The sequence below is a fragment of the Notothenia rossii genome (genome assembly GCF_949606895.1).
Source record: "Notothenia rossii genome assembly, chromosome: 2".
In the NCBI taxonomy this organism is placed as follows: domain Eukaryota; kingdom Metazoa; phylum Chordata; class Actinopteri; order Perciformes; family Nototheniidae; genus Notothenia; species Notothenia rossii.
Window position 1 is genome coordinate 11,060,840 of NC_136904.1, and position 22,368 is coordinate 11,083,207.

The 22,368-nt window shown below is 41.5% G+C and overlaps 1 protein-coding gene across 4 annotated transcripts in view; it reads right to left on the reverse strand.

The window, feature by feature from the left end:
• trpm7 (transient receptor potential cation channel, subfamily M, member 7) overlaps positions 1-22,368 on the reverse strand; it is a gene marked incomplete at its 3' end in the record, with an annotated part of 64,985 nt that overhangs the window by 38,960 nt on the left and 3,657 nt on the right. Inside the window, exons 1-10 of one of the 4 annotated variants that reach the window (XM_079664205.1) lie at positions 10,935-11,070; positions 9,915-9,994; positions 8,622-8,660; positions 7,015-7,213; positions 6,360-6,573; positions 5,196-5,320; positions 4,881-5,052; positions 3,451-3,625; positions 784-907; positions 473-545 (exon numbers count right to left, since the gene is read on the reverse strand). In XM_079664205.1, coding sequence (XP_079520331.1) covers positions 473-545; positions 784-907; positions 3,451-3,625; positions 4,881-5,052; positions 5,196-5,320; positions 6,360-6,573; positions 7,015-7,213; positions 8,622-8,660; positions 9,915-9,994; positions 10,935-10,985 — 1,252 coding nt within the window. In that variant the 5' untranslated portion in view covers positions 10,986-11,070. Of the gene's footprint in view, positions 1-472; positions 546-783; positions 908-3,446; positions 3,626-4,880; positions 5,053-5,195; positions 5,321-6,359; positions 6,574-7,014; positions 7,214-8,621; positions 8,661-9,914; positions 9,995-10,934; positions 11,086-22,368 lie in introns of those variants that run through there. The other 3 variants (XM_079664207.1, XM_079664206.1, XM_079664208.1) reach the window with 3 other exon arrangements.

The window sequence follows — 22,368 nt, forward strand, 5'->3', positions numbered from 1 at the left end:
ACTTAGGGTCCAGAGAGAAAGAAGTTAGGGTCCAGAGAGAAAGAACTTAGGGTCCAGAGGGAAAGAACTTAGGGTCCAGAGGGAAAGAAGTTAGGGTCCAGAGGGAAAGAACTTAGGGTCCAGAGGGAAAGAACTTAGGGTCCAGAGGGAAAGAAGTTAGGGTCCAGAGAGAAAGAAGTTAGGGTCCAGAGGGAAAGAAGTTAGGGTCCAGAAAGAAAGAACTTAGGGTCCAGAAAGAAAGAACTTAGGGTCCAGAGGGAAAGAAGTTAGGGTCCAGAGGGAAAGAACTTAGGGTCCAGAGAGAAAGAACTTAGGGTCCAGAGGGAAAGAACTTAGGGTCCAGAGGGAAAGAACTTAGGGTCCAGAGAGAAAGAACTTAGGGTCCAGAGAGAAAGAACTTAGGGTCCAGAGGGAAAGAACTTAGGGTCCAGAGGGAAAGAACTTAGGGTCCAGAGGGAAGTGCTCTACTAACCTTGGAGTAAAGCCCTCAGAATGGCCACGTCGATGTCCTGGTGATCCTCGGAGCTGATGTGAAACACAGTGATCTGTTTTCCAATAAATAAGATAGTCGTCATCAACACGTTCCCACAGACGTTATCCAGATGTTGTTTAAGGGTTTTATAAAAACTAACAATGGGAGCATCCCAGTCGTCTCTGTGGCAGATTTGGTGTTGCTTTTTTTAAGGAATTCTATCAAATCACTTCTGCACTTGTTTGAAATAGCAATAAATAAGAACTGAACATGAATAATAAGTGTATTCAAGTGATTACAGAAATGCATACCAATTCTTTGCTCTTCATGCACTCCATCAGAGTCTGAAAGAGATGGATGGCATCGCTTTGGCTGAAGTTGAAGGTTTTCTTGATGGTTGCGATGATGTCGGTCTCCACACCATCAGGAAGACTCCTGCGAAGGATTTCAGAAAAACGTGGTTATGGTCACAATGCTCAAAACCACACAGCAGCTGAAAAACACTTCAAATATAGGTTTGATCCGAGTGCTTTGATCTGTAGAGAGCACGTTATAGGAAGGTTTCCAATAACAGGGCGAGTAATAGACTGAACCTAGACTCCTGTGTATGCTTGGCCTTATATTGCTTATATAAATGTAAATATAATTCCTTTTATAGAGAGGCGTGTAAATATTGCATTTCATTGCTGCATATTTTCCCTTCAGCATAAATAAACATGGTTATACTATAGCCATACAAGTGTCTTTTTGTTTTGTTTAGATATGTTATTTTCTGTACCTTTTTTAGTGTATTTTATATACCATCGTCTTTTACTTGATAACTAACCTTCAGAAGGAACTGATTAACTTTTAATCGTATCTGCTCTGGGCTAAATCCTAACTTTCTGTTTGAAAATAGCAGGTAGTGGTATTTAAGATTTTGAAGGTCAGACAACAATCCATCACCGTCCAAGATAATTCGAATTAGAATCAACTAAGTTTGTGAATATGGACACATTTACACTGAAGACATCCACTGTGGTCATCTGTGATTGTCTCACAACATCTAGCAGCACACATTTATTTGACTTTCAGCAGATTACTTTCCAAAGATTCAAGATTCAAAGGCTTTATGGTCATATGCACAGTCACTACAGTGTAGATATGGCAATGAAAAACGTAACTCCCAGAATCCTTAAAAAATGCAACCTACTGTAATATGTGACCTGCTCCATCGAAACCGATTTGGCATTGACCCAAAGACACATTCTGAGTTGTATACATTGTTGGAAAGAGGAGATTTCTAGCTTTCTAATGAGATCAGGATTGTTTTTGAGAAAAAGGCCAAAGTTTTCTCTTCTCTGGAATCCATCGATCTGATTGGTTATTAGCAAATGATCAAAATACTACGGAGGGAAGAGATATTTTCGTTTGGATTACGGGTCTGGGGGAAGCTCGCGAGTGTGTGTATACGTGAGTGTGTGTTTGTGTAATTTTACATTTGTGTGTATTGTGTTTGTTTCCCAGGGAAAACACTCACGAGAAACACCGGCTGTTGTTATGCCTGCTGTGACGTAACTCCGTTCTCTGCTTGTAATTAAGCCGTCAGAAGCTTCAAAGCTGTATTTATCAGCTGAATTTGCAGAAACAAGTTTAATATTCTGAAAGCCAAGACTTTGTTTAATTGAAATCAAACAAAAACACCCGAACCCTGAAAAGCTATTTTTTAACGCAAATCCACGTTTATTTTGAAATGAACCGTTGCGACTTCCGACTGATTTCGAGGACATTAAACAATAAAAAAATAAAAATAGTGCGAGAAGGAACAGAGTGGAGTAGAATATTAGAATAACTGCACTGTCACAGTTTCAGCTATATGTATCTCTCTTATAACGGACTGAGCTGCAGATGTGTTGTTAGAAATACTTCTGGGCCGGTAATAGATCAGAGACGCTGCCATCAAAGGGAATGCAGAAGGAGGAAGTACAGCAGAGGGAATGACTCATCACCAACAGCATCACTGCCTTTTCTACGCTTTCGAAGCTGGCATCAGCCGATCAAATCCCGTTTATGATTACCCTAACCCTAACCCATCACTGCCTTTTCTCCTCTTGAAACATTGATTATCTTTAATTATCTGTAGAGTACTTCATCAGGGTATATGCAGGAATTCTGAAGTCAAATGTAATACCTTTTAAGACCTTTTTTAAGACCCTTTCCATACATTTTAAGACCTCATCGCCACTTGGAGTTTTAACCGGTTACATTGGCGACACACTTTACTTCACATTGACTAATACTTTTTAATAGCCTTAATTTTCGCTAAATTGATTTATCAACTTTTAATACTTTTTAAGACCCAGCAGACACCCTGTTCATACTTCATTCAATTTCGTGATTCATTCCCTCCCTAACTATCCTCTGTAGTGTTTTAAGTGAGGTTTGTTGCAGGATAAAAGACACTGCCCCAATTCTCATGAAACTTGTTGGAAGGGTGTAGCATAGGCCGAGGATGATCCCGTACCTTTTGTAGAGGATTCAAAACAGGGGGCAGATACACAAGTTGTGTTCTACTTTAAATTAACACCCTGTCATGTGAACACCCCCTCATGTTTGAACAACTACACTGAACAGCTATCAATGTGTTGTTCAAGCACTTGGAGAAATTACTTTTAAAAAAACATATTTTTAGTGTCCATGTTGTTTCTACATTACAAAGTCAATCTCAGACACAGATTGAAGTCAGAACAACGGCTTCCCAACTGAGGCCACCAATGGGCCGTGTTGTAGTTTGGGATTACACTTTAAATCAAGACTAAAGCCAACCACAGCTATCATTTTCTTCCCCAGCCCACCACTGTGCTCTGTTTGTATGTGTATGTGTATGTGTATGCGTGTGCGTGTGTATGCGTGTGTGTGCGTGTGTGTGTGTGTGTGTGTGTGTGTGTGTGTGTGTGTGTGTGTGTGTGTGTGTGTGTGTGTGTGTGTGTGTGTCCTACCCTCCCTCCTCGGTCTGCTTGTGGACGTATGCCAGAATGTCAGCAGCGCGGCCCGTCCCCTCACACACCACCACCGGGACAGGGGGGCTCTCCTGCAGGTACTCCAGCACCGTCAGGATCACATTGGGACCCCCCTCGAGGATCAGCGCCACAACAGGAACACCCTGACCAATTCCTACAAGAAGGAAAACGGAGAGAGTGCTTTAAGTTTTAGTTTATGGAACATTTTTCAGTTGCAGAATACAGCTCCAACCCAGTGACAGTTAGAGGCTGAGCTGATAATAACCAGGCTGTTATTATCTAGGTTCCAACAGACTAAGTCAAACTCACTTTGTAACAAAAGGGTATGAATTGCAAAGTTACTTTTCATGTATGGCAACTCTCTAAGTATTGTGCTTCATAAGATAGTAATAGAGGAAGAATAACGGCCCGTCCACACACAGGCATGAAAAAAATCTTTCAAAGCTTCGCCCATTCACTTGAATGGGACTGACGTAGAAGATTTTTAATCTTCGCCGAACTGCATTGTGGGGAGCGGAGCATGGCTTTGCAAGCATCGTGAGCATCAAGAGTTGAGCAATGTTCAACTTTTGATGCTCCCGATGCTTTCGAAGCTGGCATCAGCCAATCAAATCCCGTTTATGCAAATCCCGCTAGTACAAGCGCTAGCCAATCAGACCACGTGTATTCAGATACCGCAGGTCTTTTCCATATGTCATAAAATGGAGGATAAATTAATCATCGCTGTAGGAAATGTCCCGGTCCTTTACGACTGCTCTCTGTTCACCTACCGGGACCTAAACCGGAGGAACCAGGCATGGAGGGAGGTGCCAGAGACAGTTGGTGAAACTGGTAGGTTTTCACCTGTTTGGAGAGTTTATATCCAGTTTACTTCGTTTTAACATTTAACAGAAAAAGCAGGCTTTTTTTTGCTTTGTATGCCGGGGGCGGGCGGGAGATTCCTGGGAGATTCCTGATTGGTTGTTGGTCCCGTGAAATCGCCAAGCTTCAGACACGCCCAGCATCAAGATTTTTCAAGATTTGTTTCATGCCTGTGTGTGGACGGGCCGTAAGATATAATGTAAAGTATTTTTTAAGAAGGGGGACCCTATGAGCTTGGAGTGGAGTAGAATCTGAATAACTTTGAAGCTCCAAACAGCACAATAAAAAAAAAAGACAACAAATATTAAAATGGCATTTCTTTAAAAGAAACTATGGATTTTAGTCATTTAATTGGCTAATTGTGGTATTTTGAAGAGGATGAGCTGAGTAAGGCGATGGTTTTGGTCGTCTAGACACAAAAACAGTGTCACTGAGTTATCTCAGAAGAGCCCCAGACTGCTTCTGCGGATGAAAAGTGATCCAGTATAATCTTTTGTTTCTCAAAAATCCAAGTGAGGGACACCGTTGCATTAAAAGCTTTTTCTTACGTGCGTGTATTCTTTGGAGGTTGATGTGCTTCTCCAAGTCTCGCCGCAGTTGGACCTCGGCGCCGTACCGGCCCACTGTCCCATCATCCACCAGGAGGAAATGGGAATGCAGATTGTTGAGAACGTTTAGTTTGCTGAGAGGGTTCAGCAGCGTCTGATACGGAGCGATGATCTGCAGGGGGGACATGATGACATATTAATAAACAAACATTGACTAAATAATTGCTGACCAGACGTTAAATAGAGATGTTATCCAGCAGTGAAACTATCAACATCTTTTCTAGAACAAATGAGATTGTGAGAGTTGCATCTTACGTCTCGGCCAATGAGATCATTCCGGTTTTCAAGGGCTCCCCAGGGTGCAATCCCAATAGTGCAAATTTTCTTTGATGATCTTGAGCAGTGTTCTTTGAGAGCGTCTCCCACATGCTTTGCCACACCTTTATGAAGGAAACATTAAACAATCAATAAACCTTTCTGTCTTTCCTGGACAACATTTGTATTGCTTCTTAACCTTTGCCATCCTACACTTAATGGCATGAATCTATGAGCATTAGAAAGTGCGCTAAATATTGTGATTGCCGTTAACCACGCATGTAAGAAAGATGTTCTGTGGCCAAACGCCGCATATGGGGCAAGTCGACAACACATTAGTCCTGGGGTTGTGTGCGAACCACAGTCCTGTGCTGATGGATCTCATGGATTCAGCAGTAATTTGTGATGCTGGAGACCATCCCAACTGGTCAGGCAGCCAGAGGCATTAAAAGTAATCACTGGTGTGGGTAATTGACCCTGTGAGTAATGATTTAAACACTATGATCAGACCACAGCATCTTAACTGTGGCTGAAGACACACCTCGGCCGCGACACACAGCCAAATGACACGCTTAGAGCCCGGCATTACAACTTCTGCTTCATCAGCGCAACACACACTGATGCTGGCAGTGTGCTTGTCAGGTTGGAGCACAATGTAAGTGTGAGTGGGTAAGCATTAAGGGAATGTGTGAGCAGGGGTGGATATAAGAGATTTAGCTGCCTTAGCTTTTCAATAATGACGATTCACAAACATTGTGCATTATTGTCAGGACTTAGACAAGGACAAACAGAATGTAACTGTGTGTCCTTGTGTCTGTGTGTGTGTGTGTGTGTGTGTGTGTGTGTGTGTGTGTGTGTGTGTGTGTGTGTGTGTGTGTGTGTGTGTGTGTGTGTGTGTGTGTGTGTGTGTGTGTGTGTGTGTGTGTGTGTGTGTGTGTTGCATGTTGATTTTGTCAAAAATATTTGTAATTGACATTGTTGCCAACTCATCAGCATCTTGTCTTATTCAAAGAAAGTCATTGGCTAACGTATTTATTCACCCAAATGATATCCGCTTAAAAAAGGCAGTTTAACATTCACACATTCGCTCACACATTGCTGCCCCTAACATTTACCCACACATTCTTCCGTTAAGACTAACATAACGTCTCTCCTGTTGCCCACCTGTGTTGACCCCTCCGGTGAGGATCCAGGCCCCGGTGGTGACGGCAGCTTTGATGAGGCCCTTGCCCACCACCTGCTTGATGCGTGGGTGCAGCTCGAAGTTCTGAACCCCTCCATGGACAGAGATGAGGATCTTGGGAAGCTCCATATGCCAATCCTTCAGCATCAGCCGCAGGATGCTCTCCGGCCGCGTGTCGTGGGACACACGCACATACTGCAGACGGATGAACAGACACAAGATAAACATGCTTACATAATGTGGAAAATAGCAGCATAACGTCACACCTGAGAAGCTAAAACCAACAGATGTGTGGTAGCAGGATGACTAGTTGATTGATGGACTCAAAATGTCAGCAATAGATTTGAATGATAAGAATAAGCAGTTATCAAGACTGGGGATAGACTTTGCGCCTGATTCTTTCATATTGAGTTTGTTTGTCAACAATGACTTACTAATAACACGTCATTTCGTGATATAAAAATAAAGTAATTTAGGAAAAACACCTACCCATTACAATAGTAACCAGTGTTAATGTATGAAATTAATTGTAGATTATGAGTCAGACATTTTTTCCAACATCCATATCAGTTATCACTCACAAGATTACTTTTGACATGAACGTGGCCCCCAGCGGGTAAAAGACTGCCCTCCTACCTTGGCTCTGTATGAGTGAGACCCTCCCTGGAAGTTGATGACACCATAGGCGTCAGTGGGGCTGGCCTCTGTGTGTTTCTCCACCGACCACTCCTGCTCGGTCAGGTTGGGGTTCTCACCCAACTTCACGTCCGAGTACTTCGCGGCCAAGCTGGCCGTGAAGCCAACATGCTGCCGCACCAGCCGCCCACAGCAGCATCTGCAGGGGCAACACAACAACGTTTAAACAATATGATATACTTAGATAATTAAATACACAGTAGCAGTAATGCTGCGGGACACAGCAGATACAAACGGAATATTAACAATAGCACATTTATGTTATTCTTAATTTATCAGAAATTTAGCATGCATATAAATCACATTTACACAGATGTTTAAGATAAAGAAAGAAATATCAGACTTTTACCTATTTTATTATAATGTATGCAGCCATCAAGTGCATATTGAGGACCATTTGACATGGTTCCTAACTAAAGACAGCTTGAGATGTTTTTTAAAGGGGACCTATTATGCAAAATCCACTTTTTCATGTCTTTTATACATCAACATGTGTCCCCTCTGTGAAAAGAGATTCTGAAAGTTTCAGGAAAAAAGATTCGCTCTCTTTTTGTCCTGATCCAATTACATAAAAACCTGTCTGAAAATGAGCTGATCAGATTTTGGCCACTTTATGATGTCATAATGATTTGTTGGCTTGTGTTACCATTAGCCAATCACCAACCAAGGTAACCCCTCCCCCTCCCAACCTGAATCTCCTCCTAGAGCACCATTGTGTTCTTTTTAACCAAATCTCTCTCAGAGGGGCGTGGGGAGGGGCTCCTTATTTTCATCTAAAGTAACAGACAGAGAGTCAGCACTTTTGAAACAGGGCTGAAACAGAGGGGATTATGGGTAATGCTGCAATGATCTGTTTGGTGTTTGGAGCCAAACACTTCAGAGACATGTTTAGTATATATGTGAGACCTATAATATATTGATGAAAAACAGTATCATAGGGGACCTTTAAATCAACTCATTGAGCTAAAGTTAGCTAATAAGCTAACTAGATAACTAGCTATATCTGGTCAAATCTGCTACCGACTGTAGTTACTTCAGATAGATGCTGGTTTGTAATAAGAACCCTGGTTTGCCAACCTCTATCAATTAATTGGAGTTTTACCAATTATCACTGTAATGTAAACTGCATATGTGACATGTGAGGATGTTGACTTGGCGATTCAGCATTAACATCCTAAACATCCTAATACCAATTTTAACACTTACAATATTATATAAAAGCATTATCATGATCACATTTAAACTCACAATTAAATATAATGACAGAGTTTGACAAACGTTCAAGGACCTCAAATGGGGTTCATCTATGTTTTATTATTATAAAAAAGCTTTTTGTTTTCACCCCTCCTTTAACGACTTTAGGAGGGATCGTGCATCCTGACACACAAAGCCTGACGTCACTGGTTTTCTGTTTGCTGGAATTAAACTGCAAATTAATTTCCCTGCAGGCCTTTTCTGGTGTAAAGTAACTGGTTAGCATGGATCCTCCCAGGCCAATCATGTCAAGTAACAAAGGGCGAGGGGACAAAGGCAAAACAAATACTTACCGGACTAGCTGTTGGCAAATCTGGCATCCTGGAAGGCATCTAGAAGGAATTTCACAAGAAATGTAAGTTCACACTAACAACTGAACTGTGGGCTGCATTTGCAATGACACAAAGACAGTCCGATTTCTCCTAGTGAGAAGGAATTGCTCTCGGTAGAAAAATGTTAAGGACATTAAAGAAAGTTATCTGTTAGCCGGGCATGAAGCCCAGTGAAATGGCCTTTTACCAAGAGAGCGTTCTGCCAAGTAGACTCTCACTTTGATGAATCATAAGCAGGCCCAATGTTAAAAGGACACATGTTCACCAACACCTCCGAATATTCTTCGAGCAGCAGCACGTATTGTAGTTAACTGAGAAACTCGAGTGGCAAATAATTGATGTAAAAGAAAACAACCGGGTAAATGTAACTTAGTATCATTGTGAGTTGACAGGAAAAAAGGAAGGAATGCAAACTCTTGAAACAGTAACAGAAAAACAGAAATGGCTTACACACAAAGAAGGTGGTTAACCAGTAGATACTAAATACACTGTGGGAAACAACTTCACTCTAAATAACAAACAAAATGTCTATTTTATTCTTGACATTTATACCGGCTGCTGGACCTTTAATGGTTTTTCACGAGCCTCTCATGTACACATATTATACAAGTGGCCTGCATGCCAAGCCAATAGGAGGCTCTATACAGTTTTAACACGGCGTTGTAAGATTCCAGCAGGTCAGCATAAAATCTTGCCTTACAGTACGCACCCAAACACACAGTAAATAATAGTTGTTACTGTTTAAAGTTAATAATGGTTTGAATTTAAAAAAAGGACACAAAATAGTATATGTCATTGACTACAATACATTGTTCAAATTATTAAATCCAAACTTCCTATTCAGTTCAGTTGAAGAAGGCCTTGTGCAAATGGCAAAACACATCGTAAAAACTACTGTAGTTCCTAGTATTACAACAGGCTTCCTAAAATACATCAAAACAAGGAACAAATCAGGGCATGCCCGTTAGAAGACTTCCAAAAATAAACAGGGGCAGAAACAAGGCAGAGCGTTTAAAGGTTGAAAAAAAGGACACGGAGAAAGAGAAAACACCCCTAAGAAGATATGATACACTTCCTCCTGGTCTTCCCCCTCACTAAACGCTGTAATAATAGGGACAGACATAAAGATTAAAATTATGTGGAAACAGACTTATTTACTCTTTGGAGAGTGGTGGTTAGGGTTCGGGCCTACTTTAACACACACCATACAATTACACCGTTTCCATGGCTACAGCTGAACGTCGGAACACATACCTGTGGGGGTCCTTTGACACTGGAAGTATGTACACACATTCCCGCTTGGTGAAAGTGCTTTCTATCCAGGGTTTCTGGGACTGTGGAAAAAAGAGGAACAGTTGTGAGCAAAAAGACAGCAGCTGATGTTGTTCATTTGTGTTTATTGTTTGCATTAAAAAGGTTTCCAGCTGCTAAGAAAATCGTCCCCCGTGGAGGTTGAAAACAATCAGTCTAGCAATTGAGTGCTTCTACAAACCGTGCAGACATTATGTGCTACGTAGTTTCTCAGAGACGAGGAAATTAAGTAAAAAGAACATGGGGATAGATAAACAAAATGGTACACAGTCACAGCACAATTTGCTTTGAAAATAATGACATTTGGGGGCTTTTAACCCCTCGTTCAGTCAGTTAAAATGAAAGGGATTAGAAATGTTTTTAATTAAAACATAACAATCCTATCATAATAAGAGCTACAGGTGGCTGCCATGGTCATAAGAAAATAAACTAATTATGTGTCACTATTCCTTGAAAACAGGGATTTATGTTCCAGGAATTTTCAATTAAATGCCTCATGCCTTATTGTTTCCCCGGTACAGCTCAAGAGCGATTAGCACCAATAATCCCTCCCAGCAAAAAAGAGGGAAACATGCAAACACCGTCACCTGCTTCACACCGGAGCCGTTCAACTGTTCCCGAAACTTAAACAATAGTGTTAGAACCAGCAGGAATGGAAACGTTGCGTCCCTGCAAGTCAATTTCTGCTTGGGCAAATGATCCTCAGAAGTCAACATTCCCACGTAGGAAAATCGTAAATATAGACAATTCAGAGACAGAAAAATCAAGAGTAAAGGAATAGTGCCAACCCATAAAAGTTTCTAAATTTCAATCATTGTATTTCTTCCTAAAGTCACGTGTCTCTTGTGTCAAAAGTCCCATCTATAGTTCTTAACGTTGTAAGCCACCTACAACAAACCGCGGTTATACAGAAACATTTAAACAAACAGGTCATCCCGACGCTTGACCAGCAACACCGTGTACCTGGAAGTCCTCATCGTCATCTCTGTGTTTAAGGGTTTTGTACAGGAACATGCCAAGGCTCCTTTATGCATCTCCTGGACAAACCACAGTCACCACAGCCTCTCCTGAGCACTGGATCATCAGCAACAAATCACTTTACTTCTCTCACTCTCCGTCGCTCAGAAGAACACTTCCATACGGGTCTCAAAGTTAACGTACAGTTCCGGCCCGAGTTAAAAGCTGAGCGATCATTGAGTGATGCAGCCTCCGAACTCCATCCACGGTTAATCTGTAAGAAGGCACTCTGGGTGGGGGGTGGGGGGGGGTGGGGGCAGATGAATGTGTCTGAGACAAACTAGATATTATACTAAGACTAGGGAGAAAGGGGCGTGGGAGAGAATGAGTGGATGGGCAGAGGCCTCAATGATATACACCTCGTCGTCTAGTGAGGACACACCACCAACTGTGATTAACGCTGCTCACACAAAACCTCTCCCAACAACACAGGCCCCACACTTAGGCTTTAAAGACCCTTTACATCAAACTGATCTTAACCCTGGTGCTACACAATTCAAATTGTATTGAAATCTAGTGCTATATTCAAATCGCAGGAAGCACAAAAAAAAAGCAAACAGTTTCATCCCACAGGCCATAAGACTGTTAAACACCTGAACTTTTGAAAGAACATACATGACATTCATCTGTTTGCAACTCACATATATATATCATTATCAATATTCCAATTACTGTATATAGACTACTCTGCACTGTCATATTCTGTTTCTATTATATTTTATTGTATTTTATTTACTTGTACTATTGTATCTGTGTTATTGTGTTGCACTGTTGGAGGAGCCTGGGACCTAAGATGTTCATCGTGCACATGAAAAAGCCTTGCAACCTTGAAACCTTGAAATTGTTAAAGGCTAAATACGTGTTGAAATAACATTTTGAATCAAGTATTGTGGAGCTCAAGAAATATCCTGACCTACAAATCGTATTCTAGAAACTTTTACAAAACACATTTGTTAAAAAAAATATATTTCTTCCTATCACACCATGATCATGTTGATACTTTTTGGGAACATGGGGGAAATATGTACATTGATTACGTTTAAGTGGCCATTCAAGGTCGGCATTTTTTGGCACTTCTCATAGGCGTCCAGACTCAGAGCCGGAGTTAGCTTTGATAAAACCACGACAAAGACGGACCGCTTCGTTCCATTGTGGCTCTGATATATGACTCTCACCACACCATAAGATACAGCTAAACACCACACCATACCAAATGAGGACCACATATTTACAGAAGGGAGTGGTTTTGATGTTTACACTTTTGATCAGTCCCCCACATGGAAACAATTCTACATTGGGTGTGTCCAAACAAAGCAAACTTACTAATAAATTAAACTTTATCCTTCGTACAGAAGTGACCTGGGAGTCATCCTGGACACCACCTTCTCTTTCCAGGCAGACATCAAATCTGTTACCAAATCCGCCTTCTACCATCTCAAAAACATTGCCAGACTCCGGCCTTCACTCTCTGACTCAGAAACACTTATACACGCCTTCATCACATCCCGTCTGGACTACTGCAATGGAGTCCTGTCCGGGGTTCCCAGCAAAACCCTGGACAGTCTCCAATACCTCCAGAACTCTGCCGCCAGGCTTCTCACCCGCACCAAGCCATGGCAACATATCACCCCCACCCTCATCCACCTACACTGGCTGCCGGTCAAGTCCCGGATTCAGTACAAAACACTCCTCCTCACTTACAAGTCCCTCCATACCCTCGCCCCCCAGTACTTATCGGACCTCCTCCATCCCTACACCCCTTCTCGGAGTCTGCGGTCCTCAGACACGGGCCTGCTCTCCGTCCCCCGCTCTTGCCTACGAACGGTTGGTGACAGGGCGTTCAGTGTTGCGGCCCCCGCCCTCTGGAATGCACTACCTGCCGAGATCCGTAATGCTGCCTCACTGGGCATCTTCAAATCATCATTAAACACACACCTGTTCACTCTGGCCTTCGGGCCCTAGCCCTTTCTTGGTCCCCCGGCTTCCTTTATTTTTTGTTTGCGCTTTGATTGTCTGTTTGTTTTGTTTGTCCACCATGCACAGCGGTCTTGGGTCCCTTGAAAGGCGCTATATAAATATCATTTATTATTATTAGAAGTGGCATCCCTGCTGGAGAACATTTATGAATTTGGAAATGATCACATCGAACACAAATGTCTAATGTCAACAAAGGTTGCTTTGATATTGGCAGTTCATCTTCATTTAAAGACTCACCAAAACAACATTATTCTTCCAAGCTTTGGATGTCTAAAAGTTTAAATTGTGCGTGACCCAGCTGAAGATGTGATGCGTGTTGTGTTTTTGTAAGTGTGAATAATTATCTAGGCAGAGGGAATGATCTCTTTCAATAAGTATTTATGTTTTGCCTGAACCTTGCCCTGAACCCTTAGTTAAGCACAGTGAAGACAAACCTTCAATTACCATTTCTTTTCAAAACCACTTATTTAAAAACTAACTAGAAGGTTGATAATGATCCCTCAATAAGAACAAAACAAACTGTCTGCATACACATGGCACAGTTATGAAAGGAAGACAATGGGTTTGCTTTTTGGTTAAAAGGATTATATTTTTTCAAAAAACAGTAAGATGAGAAGTGTATGCTTTTAAGCTAAAGCCAGCAGGACATGTGAGCTTAGCACAGGTAAGATTTCATTAAAAAGTCAAATGTTATTACTCAGATTAAATACATGAGTTATTTGTCTGACAAATTAGCAATAGCTAATCATATGAACAAATAAATGGGTTATGTATTTTATCAGTTTTATGGCATAGTGTGTCATTCTAATGCTCGAATGATATGCACATATCTCCATGTACTAATGTATATGGGGGGATCAGAGTGTATGTAAGTCACTTTGACATGTAGTGTTATTATGTGACTGACCCTTCAGTGCCCCCTTGTTCGCTGACTCAGTGTCTGCGTTAGATTTCCTAAATGACGCTGGTGTCTTCTTGATCTAACACACTCATAATGAGGCAGATGAAACAAGAGAGTGCCCCGCCAACCTGTAACCATGGTACCTGAGAATGTCAGGCAACAAAAGACTTGTGAACCGCTGCCAAAAACACACACTCACACACACTCTCCCACTTCCTCGCTGCCTCCCTTCCCTCTTCCTCTGTGGGCTCCAAGTTTTATGATTACTTTGTTCCTGTAGGAAATATACCCAAGCACCTTTGGGTTCAATAATGTAGGATGCTGAGAGTTCTGTTGGTGTGTTGTGTGTGTTCAGCCACACCTTTAGTGGAAGAAAATGCAATTCTAAAGAGACACAACACAAATCTGATCACAACCCGCCTCTCTATCTTCCTACTGTCATCAGACTCGCACACACACACACATCTCAGAAACCTTGCCAACTGAGTTCTTCCTTCCCCCTCATCCTTCTTTTTCCCAACAATGTAACGAGGCTGGCTGGTCGACCTATCATTCCTCTGGCCCTGCCTGACGTATTACGGAGCGAGATAACATCTGGCTTGGTAATTCTATTACCCGTCAGGAAGACTGGAGGATACGGGGTCAGCGCTGTGAGCAGCAGCCAAAGAGACCAGTGCTTCTCAGAGAACTAGAAGCAATTTCATTTTTTCCACCAATTTATTTAGAGAATCGGTATCAAAATGTACTGGCTTCAAGGAGCTTTCCACTATTTATAATGGAAGATATAAATAAGGTTTGGGTTCACCAATTAAAAGAAATAGAGCACATTTGTTGAACTGCATCACCTTTCTGATAAATATTTGATTATTAGTATAGATTTGAATGACAAGAGGTACATTTGAACCACTGTTATATGGCTATGGTTATAATAAGCATGGACAAAAAACTAGGGCAACCTGCACGGTACAATGAGCTTAGGGTGCTGTCAGGAGTGTTTTCTTGCTTTAACCTTGATTCCTCACCGCTGTTTCTCTTTGCATTAAGTCACATCACAGGGGGCTGCAGCTGTACAACTGAGGTACTACACATCTGGTTCAAGGCACACTGGCATCAAACAATGTGATCAATTGGAGCTAAAAGGATTTGTAGATTGATCTAATAGTCAATCCACTATGTTGTTATTATTATGCAACAACTTTGATAACAAACTGAACACATTTTTAAAGAAAAGAAAAAAAAGGCACGAATCTGGTTCCAGTTTTATTTGTAGGAAATCTGCAGGCTTCTTAGCTAATATGACAGTTTGTTAAATATCTGGCTGTTGGCTTGGAAACACAATAAGTCATTCGAAGAGGTCACCTTGTTTTCTGTTATTTTAAAGAGAATACCATTTATGGGGAAAGTTATTGGCAGAAATTTGATGATTAGTTGCAGGCCTGTAAGCTAAACCAACTAATGTGCTGGTATCGGTCTTTTGAGGAAGACTACGTCATTAAAGGCCAGCCCAATGTCAAATCTGTCTTCTGCCAGAACAGGCATCAGCTCAATTTTCCAAAAGCAAACTGGAAGTCACGCCTCAGGTCTATCATGTCTCTGAATAATGACTATTCACAGGTAAACATGGTAGTCGTCCTACTGGAATTAGAACATATTCCTTTAAAAGTGGTTTCAATAGTATCTTTAACTTTTAAAATCATAAATATACAAAGGCTGTGCTACAAAGTCAAGCCACAAAACAATTCATTAGTGCTCCTAATGTTGCACGATTGAAACTCAGGCCCCGGCCCCACGAGGACGAAAACGGTCGTTTGCATTACTGTTTAGTGTCATATAGACCGTTCGGCCACACGAGGACAACCAAATATGACAGTAAACAACTGCGGAAACGATAACGGGTCCCAAGGTGGATAGAACGGCATACGGACCAACGGCTCCGTGTGTGCGCCCTATAGATGAGACTAACAAATGCGTCACTTCCGGGCAAAAATAACGGCTCCGCCCACTTTTGGGGGAAAACAATGCTGTCAGTTGAACGGCGGTCAATACAAATTCTTTAGTTTTTGCCAATCCGATCAGAAATGTAAGAAAACCGGAGATTTTTGGATCTTTAAAGAGCCCGATTCCAATGACCAGACAGGCAAACAATTGCATTAAGCCATTAGAAATAGACGATCGGGCTCGATATGTGGTTAAATATAGCAGTAGGCTATCGATTTTCACAGATGAGAGTAACAACTACTTCACTTTACGGCCCCGCCCACTTTTGGGGGAAACAACGGCTGTCATTTGAATGGCGATCGAGCCTGAAGCCACAGAGATCTTCTGTTACTGTCCTTTCTTCTTAGAGGAAGTACAGAAACACGTAACTCTGGATTTGTTTTAATGTTTGAGGTGCAATAAACGACAGCAGCTTTTTGGCATGATAAAACTATTATGTTCCGCCTCACTCATGAGAGTAACAGCTGGAGAAATTAGAGCCTCGCCTACTGATTTTAATTTAACCATATATCAAGACCGATTGTCGATTACCAATGATCGAATGTAATTGTTTGCCTGACTGGCTATCGTAATCGAGCTCTTTGAAGATCCAAAAATCCACGGTTTTCCAAAAAAATTGATCGGATGGGCAAAAACTTCAGAATTTGTATTGACCGCCATTCAAATCACAGCGTTGTTTTCCCCCAAAAGTGGGCGGGGCCGTAATTTTTGCCCGGAAGTGACGTAGGTGTTAATCTCATCTATACGATCATTTTCTGATAATGATGACGCAATAGCCCCGCCTCTCCCCACCTCTGCTGCTCACCCCCGCGTCAAAGTAAACTGCACACTGAATTCAGATTATTTATCTTTCTCTCGATATGGACATAAAGGCGAGTGAAGTCTAATCTGACAGGACGGAGACACGCAGCTCTGCTCACCTGCAGCTCCTCCCGCTGTGATGCAGCGGTGAACGGAGCAAAACACACACTTCAAGTCAGATCATCATCCTTAGCTATTTTAATTACCTCTCAAACTACCTAAAGTAGTTATAAATATGTTTATTTTTACTGTCGGGTCACTCATTACTGGATCAGCTGCTGCATGAGACAGACACTGACGCTTTCCGAAGAGAGGGAGGAAAAAGAGAGGCTCCATGTATTATATTATTATATAGATTCGTTATTCATTTGTTTTAACGCTCAATAAATAGCAAAGAAGACCTTTGACCGGCACTTTTATAATTTTGTCCGGAAGATTTCAACTTTAACACACGTTGACTGGCGAAAAACTCTGCCCGGTTCCCTCGGCCGCGGAGAATAAACAGAAGTGCAACCATGAGAACCATGCTTCTTCGCTGCTTTTGTGGAGGAAGTTACAGCGCCACGTACAGGCTCCTGCATATGTACTGCAGCTTCTCCAGCGGTTGGAGCTAAACGGAGCTGTCTCGTGTGGACAGACACTATCCGGTGAATATTGCGTGTGGACGGAAGCTTTTTTGCGATTGCGTTTGCGTTAATCCTATGCGTTTTGCCGTATGCGTCATCGTGGGGCCGGGGCGCGTCTATCGTTATTCCAACCCGGTTTAAATTTAACCACGCCCACTTCCGCATTACGCAAGGATCGAAGTAGCTCTACGCGATAGCGTCATAGACACGGCACACCCGAAAAATCTGAATCTGAAAAGCAAAATACCGTCCTTATAAACACTGCATAATATACAATATAATAGTGCTTCTTTGTCAATGTGACTGACGACCACACTTATGCAGTGCTGAGGTAATGTTAATTCATCATTTAATATTAATTCCTGATGGATATAAGAGGGATACCTTAGCAAACATCTGTATATATAGCCTATATATAATGTTTTGTTTTTTTGTTTGTCATGTAACATGTTAACGTTTATTTAATATGTTATAGACATTTATAATATGTTATAAATGTCTATTTTAACATTAATAACATATTAACGTTTTGCCATGTAAAATTGAAATGTTGGGACATTTATAAAAATGTATTCCTTTAAATAAAAGTGCTTTCCAGAGGTGTAAGAAGTGATAAGATCTTGTACTTGAGTAAAGGTACAAGTACCAGAGTGTAGAAATACTCAAGTATAAGTACTAAAGTATTAGCATCAGAATAGTACCTGAATAACTATAGGCTCTTTTTTTTTTGCTTTCATTTCAGACCTCGTGTTTTAGTGTGCTCTGGAGGCACACAGAACAATATAGAGGAGTACCCGCAGTTGAACGTATCTGATAAGACCTATCTCTCAATACTATGAGGAACATCAAATTACATTGCATGTGTTTGCTCATATCAATGCCTCACCTACATATCATCCTCATCATCATCATCATCTAAACTATACCACTTAATAACAGACTTATTGTCCAGATAAAAGACAAGGCATTACAAAGAATAACATGCAAGCACATGAAGTACATTTAAAGAGAATAGCAACATTTTAGCATAACTATACCAATGTTTTAGGATTTTGAGGGTTGGATTTTTATTTTTCAGACTTTTTAAGCCTGCAAGTATAATGTGTATTCTACTCTAGTTCTAAGTAAAGTCAGTACATTTTAAACCTCATGTTTGGAAATGATGTTGAACACCGGCCATTCAAAAAAACATTGATGTATTTATTGCATCCCTCTGTTTAGAGGCAGGACACTCAGTGCCCCTCTACACGCTCTGACTCCTCTTCACCCCCATCCCTCTGTTTAGAGGCAGGGCACTGGTATTTGGTGCCCCTCTACACCCTTTACGTATCCGTTTGTATATGTGTATGCCTTTCTTTCTCATTTGTTTTTCACCTTATGTCTTTGTCATATCTTATCCCATTTATGGCCTGTACCTTGTCGTGGTAAGTGGGCTTTTTACCAAATCAGGCCTCAAGGTGTATCTCAAATGCTGAAATATAACCTCCCTGTTAATACAAATCCATTACCCTTCATCACAATATTAAATGACTAAAGGTCCACTGCCCTCTGCAGTCATGACATCTTTCCAGAGGCTGGTGTTGATCCAACCTAAAGGACATCAGATGACCCCTGCTTGACCTCCTGCAGTTGATGCAAACAGGTAAGTGGATCATGCAGTCAACTTGGGATTGTACCCTGGGACTTCAGCATTCAGCAGTCCCCTGTTCCTACCTCACCCACTGTCCCAGGCTTCACCTGGTGAGACATATACACCAATTAAAAAAAGGCATGATTATTACACAGTCAACCCTTATTCAGAGTGCCTAATAAATGTATATATTTGTTTACAGTGCAGATTTTGGCTTTTTTGGGACCATCGCACATGTGTGTAAGTAACAAGTATGCTGTATAATCTGCAAGAACTGTCAGGCGGTGTTATTGATTATCTTTGCAAAAGAGCCCCCACCAATATTGATTTTGAAAAATATATTTTAATTGAAATATGGGAGCAAAAACCAAAGGGTAGAATTGATCATACCATATTATGTTATTATTGCAACTGTTTTTATTATATTGTGTTGTTTTGTTTATATATATATGTGTGTGTGTACAAATTAATTAATATAAAGTGTATATATGTGAGTGTGTGTGTATAAATGAATGAATACATCTGTGTGTATGTATATATATATACACACAGTGGGGCAAAAAAGTATTTAGCCAGCCACCAATTGTGCAAGTTCTCCCACTTAAAAAGATGAGAGGCCTGTAATTTTCATCCTAGGTACACCTCAACTAGGAGAGACAAAATGAGAAAAAAATAAAATAAAATCCAGAACATCACATTGTCTGATTTTTAAAGAATTTATTTGCAAATGATTGTGGAAAATAAGTATTTGGTCAATAACAAAAGTTCATCTCAATACTTTGTTATATACCCTTTGTTGGCAATGACAGAGGTCAAACGTTTTCTGTAAGTCTTCACAAGGTTTTCACACACTGTTGCTGGTATTTTGGCCCATTCCTCCATGCAGATCTCCTCTAGAGCAGTGATGTTTTGGGGCTGTTGCTGGGCAACACAGACTTTCAACTCCCTCCAAAGATTTTCTATGGGGTTGAGATCTGGAGACAGGCTAGGCCACTCCAGGACCTTTAAATGCTTCTTACGAAGCCAATCCTTCGTTGCCCGGGCGGTGTGTTTGGGATCATTGTCATGCTGAAAGACCCAGCCACGTTTCATCTTCAATGCCCTTGCTGATGGAAGGAGGTTGTCACTCAAAATCTCACGATACATGGCCCCATTCATTCTTTCCTTTACACTAGAGATGTTAAGATTCACCGATTCGCATCGGTGCACCGGCATAAACGTTCAAGATGCGAGTGCACCGGTTGAAAGAGTGCACATCGGCTACAGTTTGGGTTGAACCGGGTTGAACTCGCGATGCATCGATTGCGTAGCGTCTTTGCATCGGTAAAAAAACGATTCATTCATATAAAATCCCCTCATCTGGTCAACGCTCAGCAGAGACGATCTTTGATATTTGCTTCGCCACTACGGAGAACGAGAGTCTCAGTTATCAACACACACGGAAGTTGAGGAGAAAGAGAAACACAGCGCACCGAAAAATACCAACAAATCAAACGTTTGGCAACACTTCGGATTGTTCAAGAAAGACGGTGTAATAGTCCTTTATGCTATATAGTTGAGCGCAGGTCATGGAGAGTAATAAGGTATCCGTAGACCTTTGTATGAGGTATCTTTATTACTTAACAGGTCTACAGCCATGATACATAGATCCGTCCTAGATGCGGACTTGCATACACACAGTATCACTCCGCAGCCGCACCCCATCAGTAACGTCCTGATGGTATATGTGTGCGGCACTATTACTACAGACGGTCAACTTGAAAAATCACTCGCAAATTGTTAACGATGCCGAGCCGCTTTAAAGTACACAAGTAGTACGAGGAACTTAGCGACGCACATAAAGAGGCGACATGGGGTCTGCGGCTGAAAATAGAAACCTGAAAGTGAGACGTATGAGTTAAATCACTCAGTGAGGTGTTCTGTCAGAGAGAGGTGTTTAGCTTACAGCAGCCTGTGACGGCCAATAATAATTTAAATGTCTTCCTTACTGTAAGCAGTTATGAAATACCTGTTTGTGAAAGGTTATTTGTTTTCTTTATTGTTCAGATAGAAACCACTGCTTTCTGCTCACTGGTAAGTTAGCCTCTGAGTGTTAAGCACATCAGGCTGGCAGCTGTATGGGCATTGCTCTATGGTAGCTGTTATTTGCACATTGTTAATCATGAGCAATGCATCCTTACATTGTTTAACTGTGAGGTGTTATACAATTGTACTCTGGAGAGCTTTTAAAGGTAAAAAAATAAACGGCATGATGGGATGTGCACTACCAAATATGTAAAGCACTTTTTTGTTAATGTATGATTTGCTGCATATAAGGAATAAAACAAAAATCCTCTGTCGTACCATATTGAAGTATCATTATTTTTGCATCGTGTTGAATCGCATCGTATCGCCCCGAATCGCATAATGTTGAATCAAATCGTATCGAACTGTATCGCAACAGGGGTGAATCGTATCGTATCGCATCGCCTGGTGTTTCAAAGGTATCGTTAATGTATCGTATCGTAGCAACGTATCGAGATGCGCATCGCATCGGCCTCAGTGATGGAGATGCACATCCCTACTTTACACGGATCAGTCGTCCTGGTCCCTTTGCAGAAAAACAGCCCCAAAGCATGATGTTTCCACCCCCATGTTTCACAGTAGGTATGGTGTTTTTTGGATGCAACTCAGCATTCTTTCTCCTCCAAACACGTCTAGTTGAGTTTTTACCAAAAAGTTCTATTTTGGTTTCATCTGACCATATGACATTCTCCCAATCCTCTTCTGGATCATCTAAATGCTCTCTAGCAAACTTCAGACGGGCCTGGACATGTACTGGCTTAAGCAGGGGGACACATCTGGCACTGCAGGATTTGAGTCCCAGGCGGCGTAGTGTGTTACTGATGGTAGCCTTTGTTACTTTGGTCCCAGCTCTCTGCAGGTCATTGACTAGGTCCCCCCGTGTGGTTCTGGGATTTTTGCTCACCGTTCTTGTGATCATTTTGACCCCATGGGTGAGATCTTGCGTGGAGCCCAGATCGAGGGAGATTATCAGTGGTCTTGTATGTCTTCCATTTTCTAATAATTGCTCCCACAGTTGATTTCTTCACACCAAGCTGCTTACCTATTGCAGATTCAGTCTTCCCAGCCTGGTGCAGGTCTACAATTTTGTTTCTGGTGTCCTTTGACAGCACTTTGGTCTTGGCCATAGTGGAGTTTGGAGTGTGACTGTTTGAGGTTGTGGACAGGTGTCTTTTATACTGATAACGAGTTAAAACAGGTTCCATTAATACAGTTAACAAGTGGAGGACAGAGGAGGCTCTTAAAGAAGAAGTTACAGGTCTGTGAGAGCCAGAAATCTTGTTTGTTTGTAGGTGACCAAATACTTATTTTACCGAGGAATTTACCAATTAATTCATTAAAAATCCTACAATGTGATTTCCTGGATTATTTCCCCCCATTTTG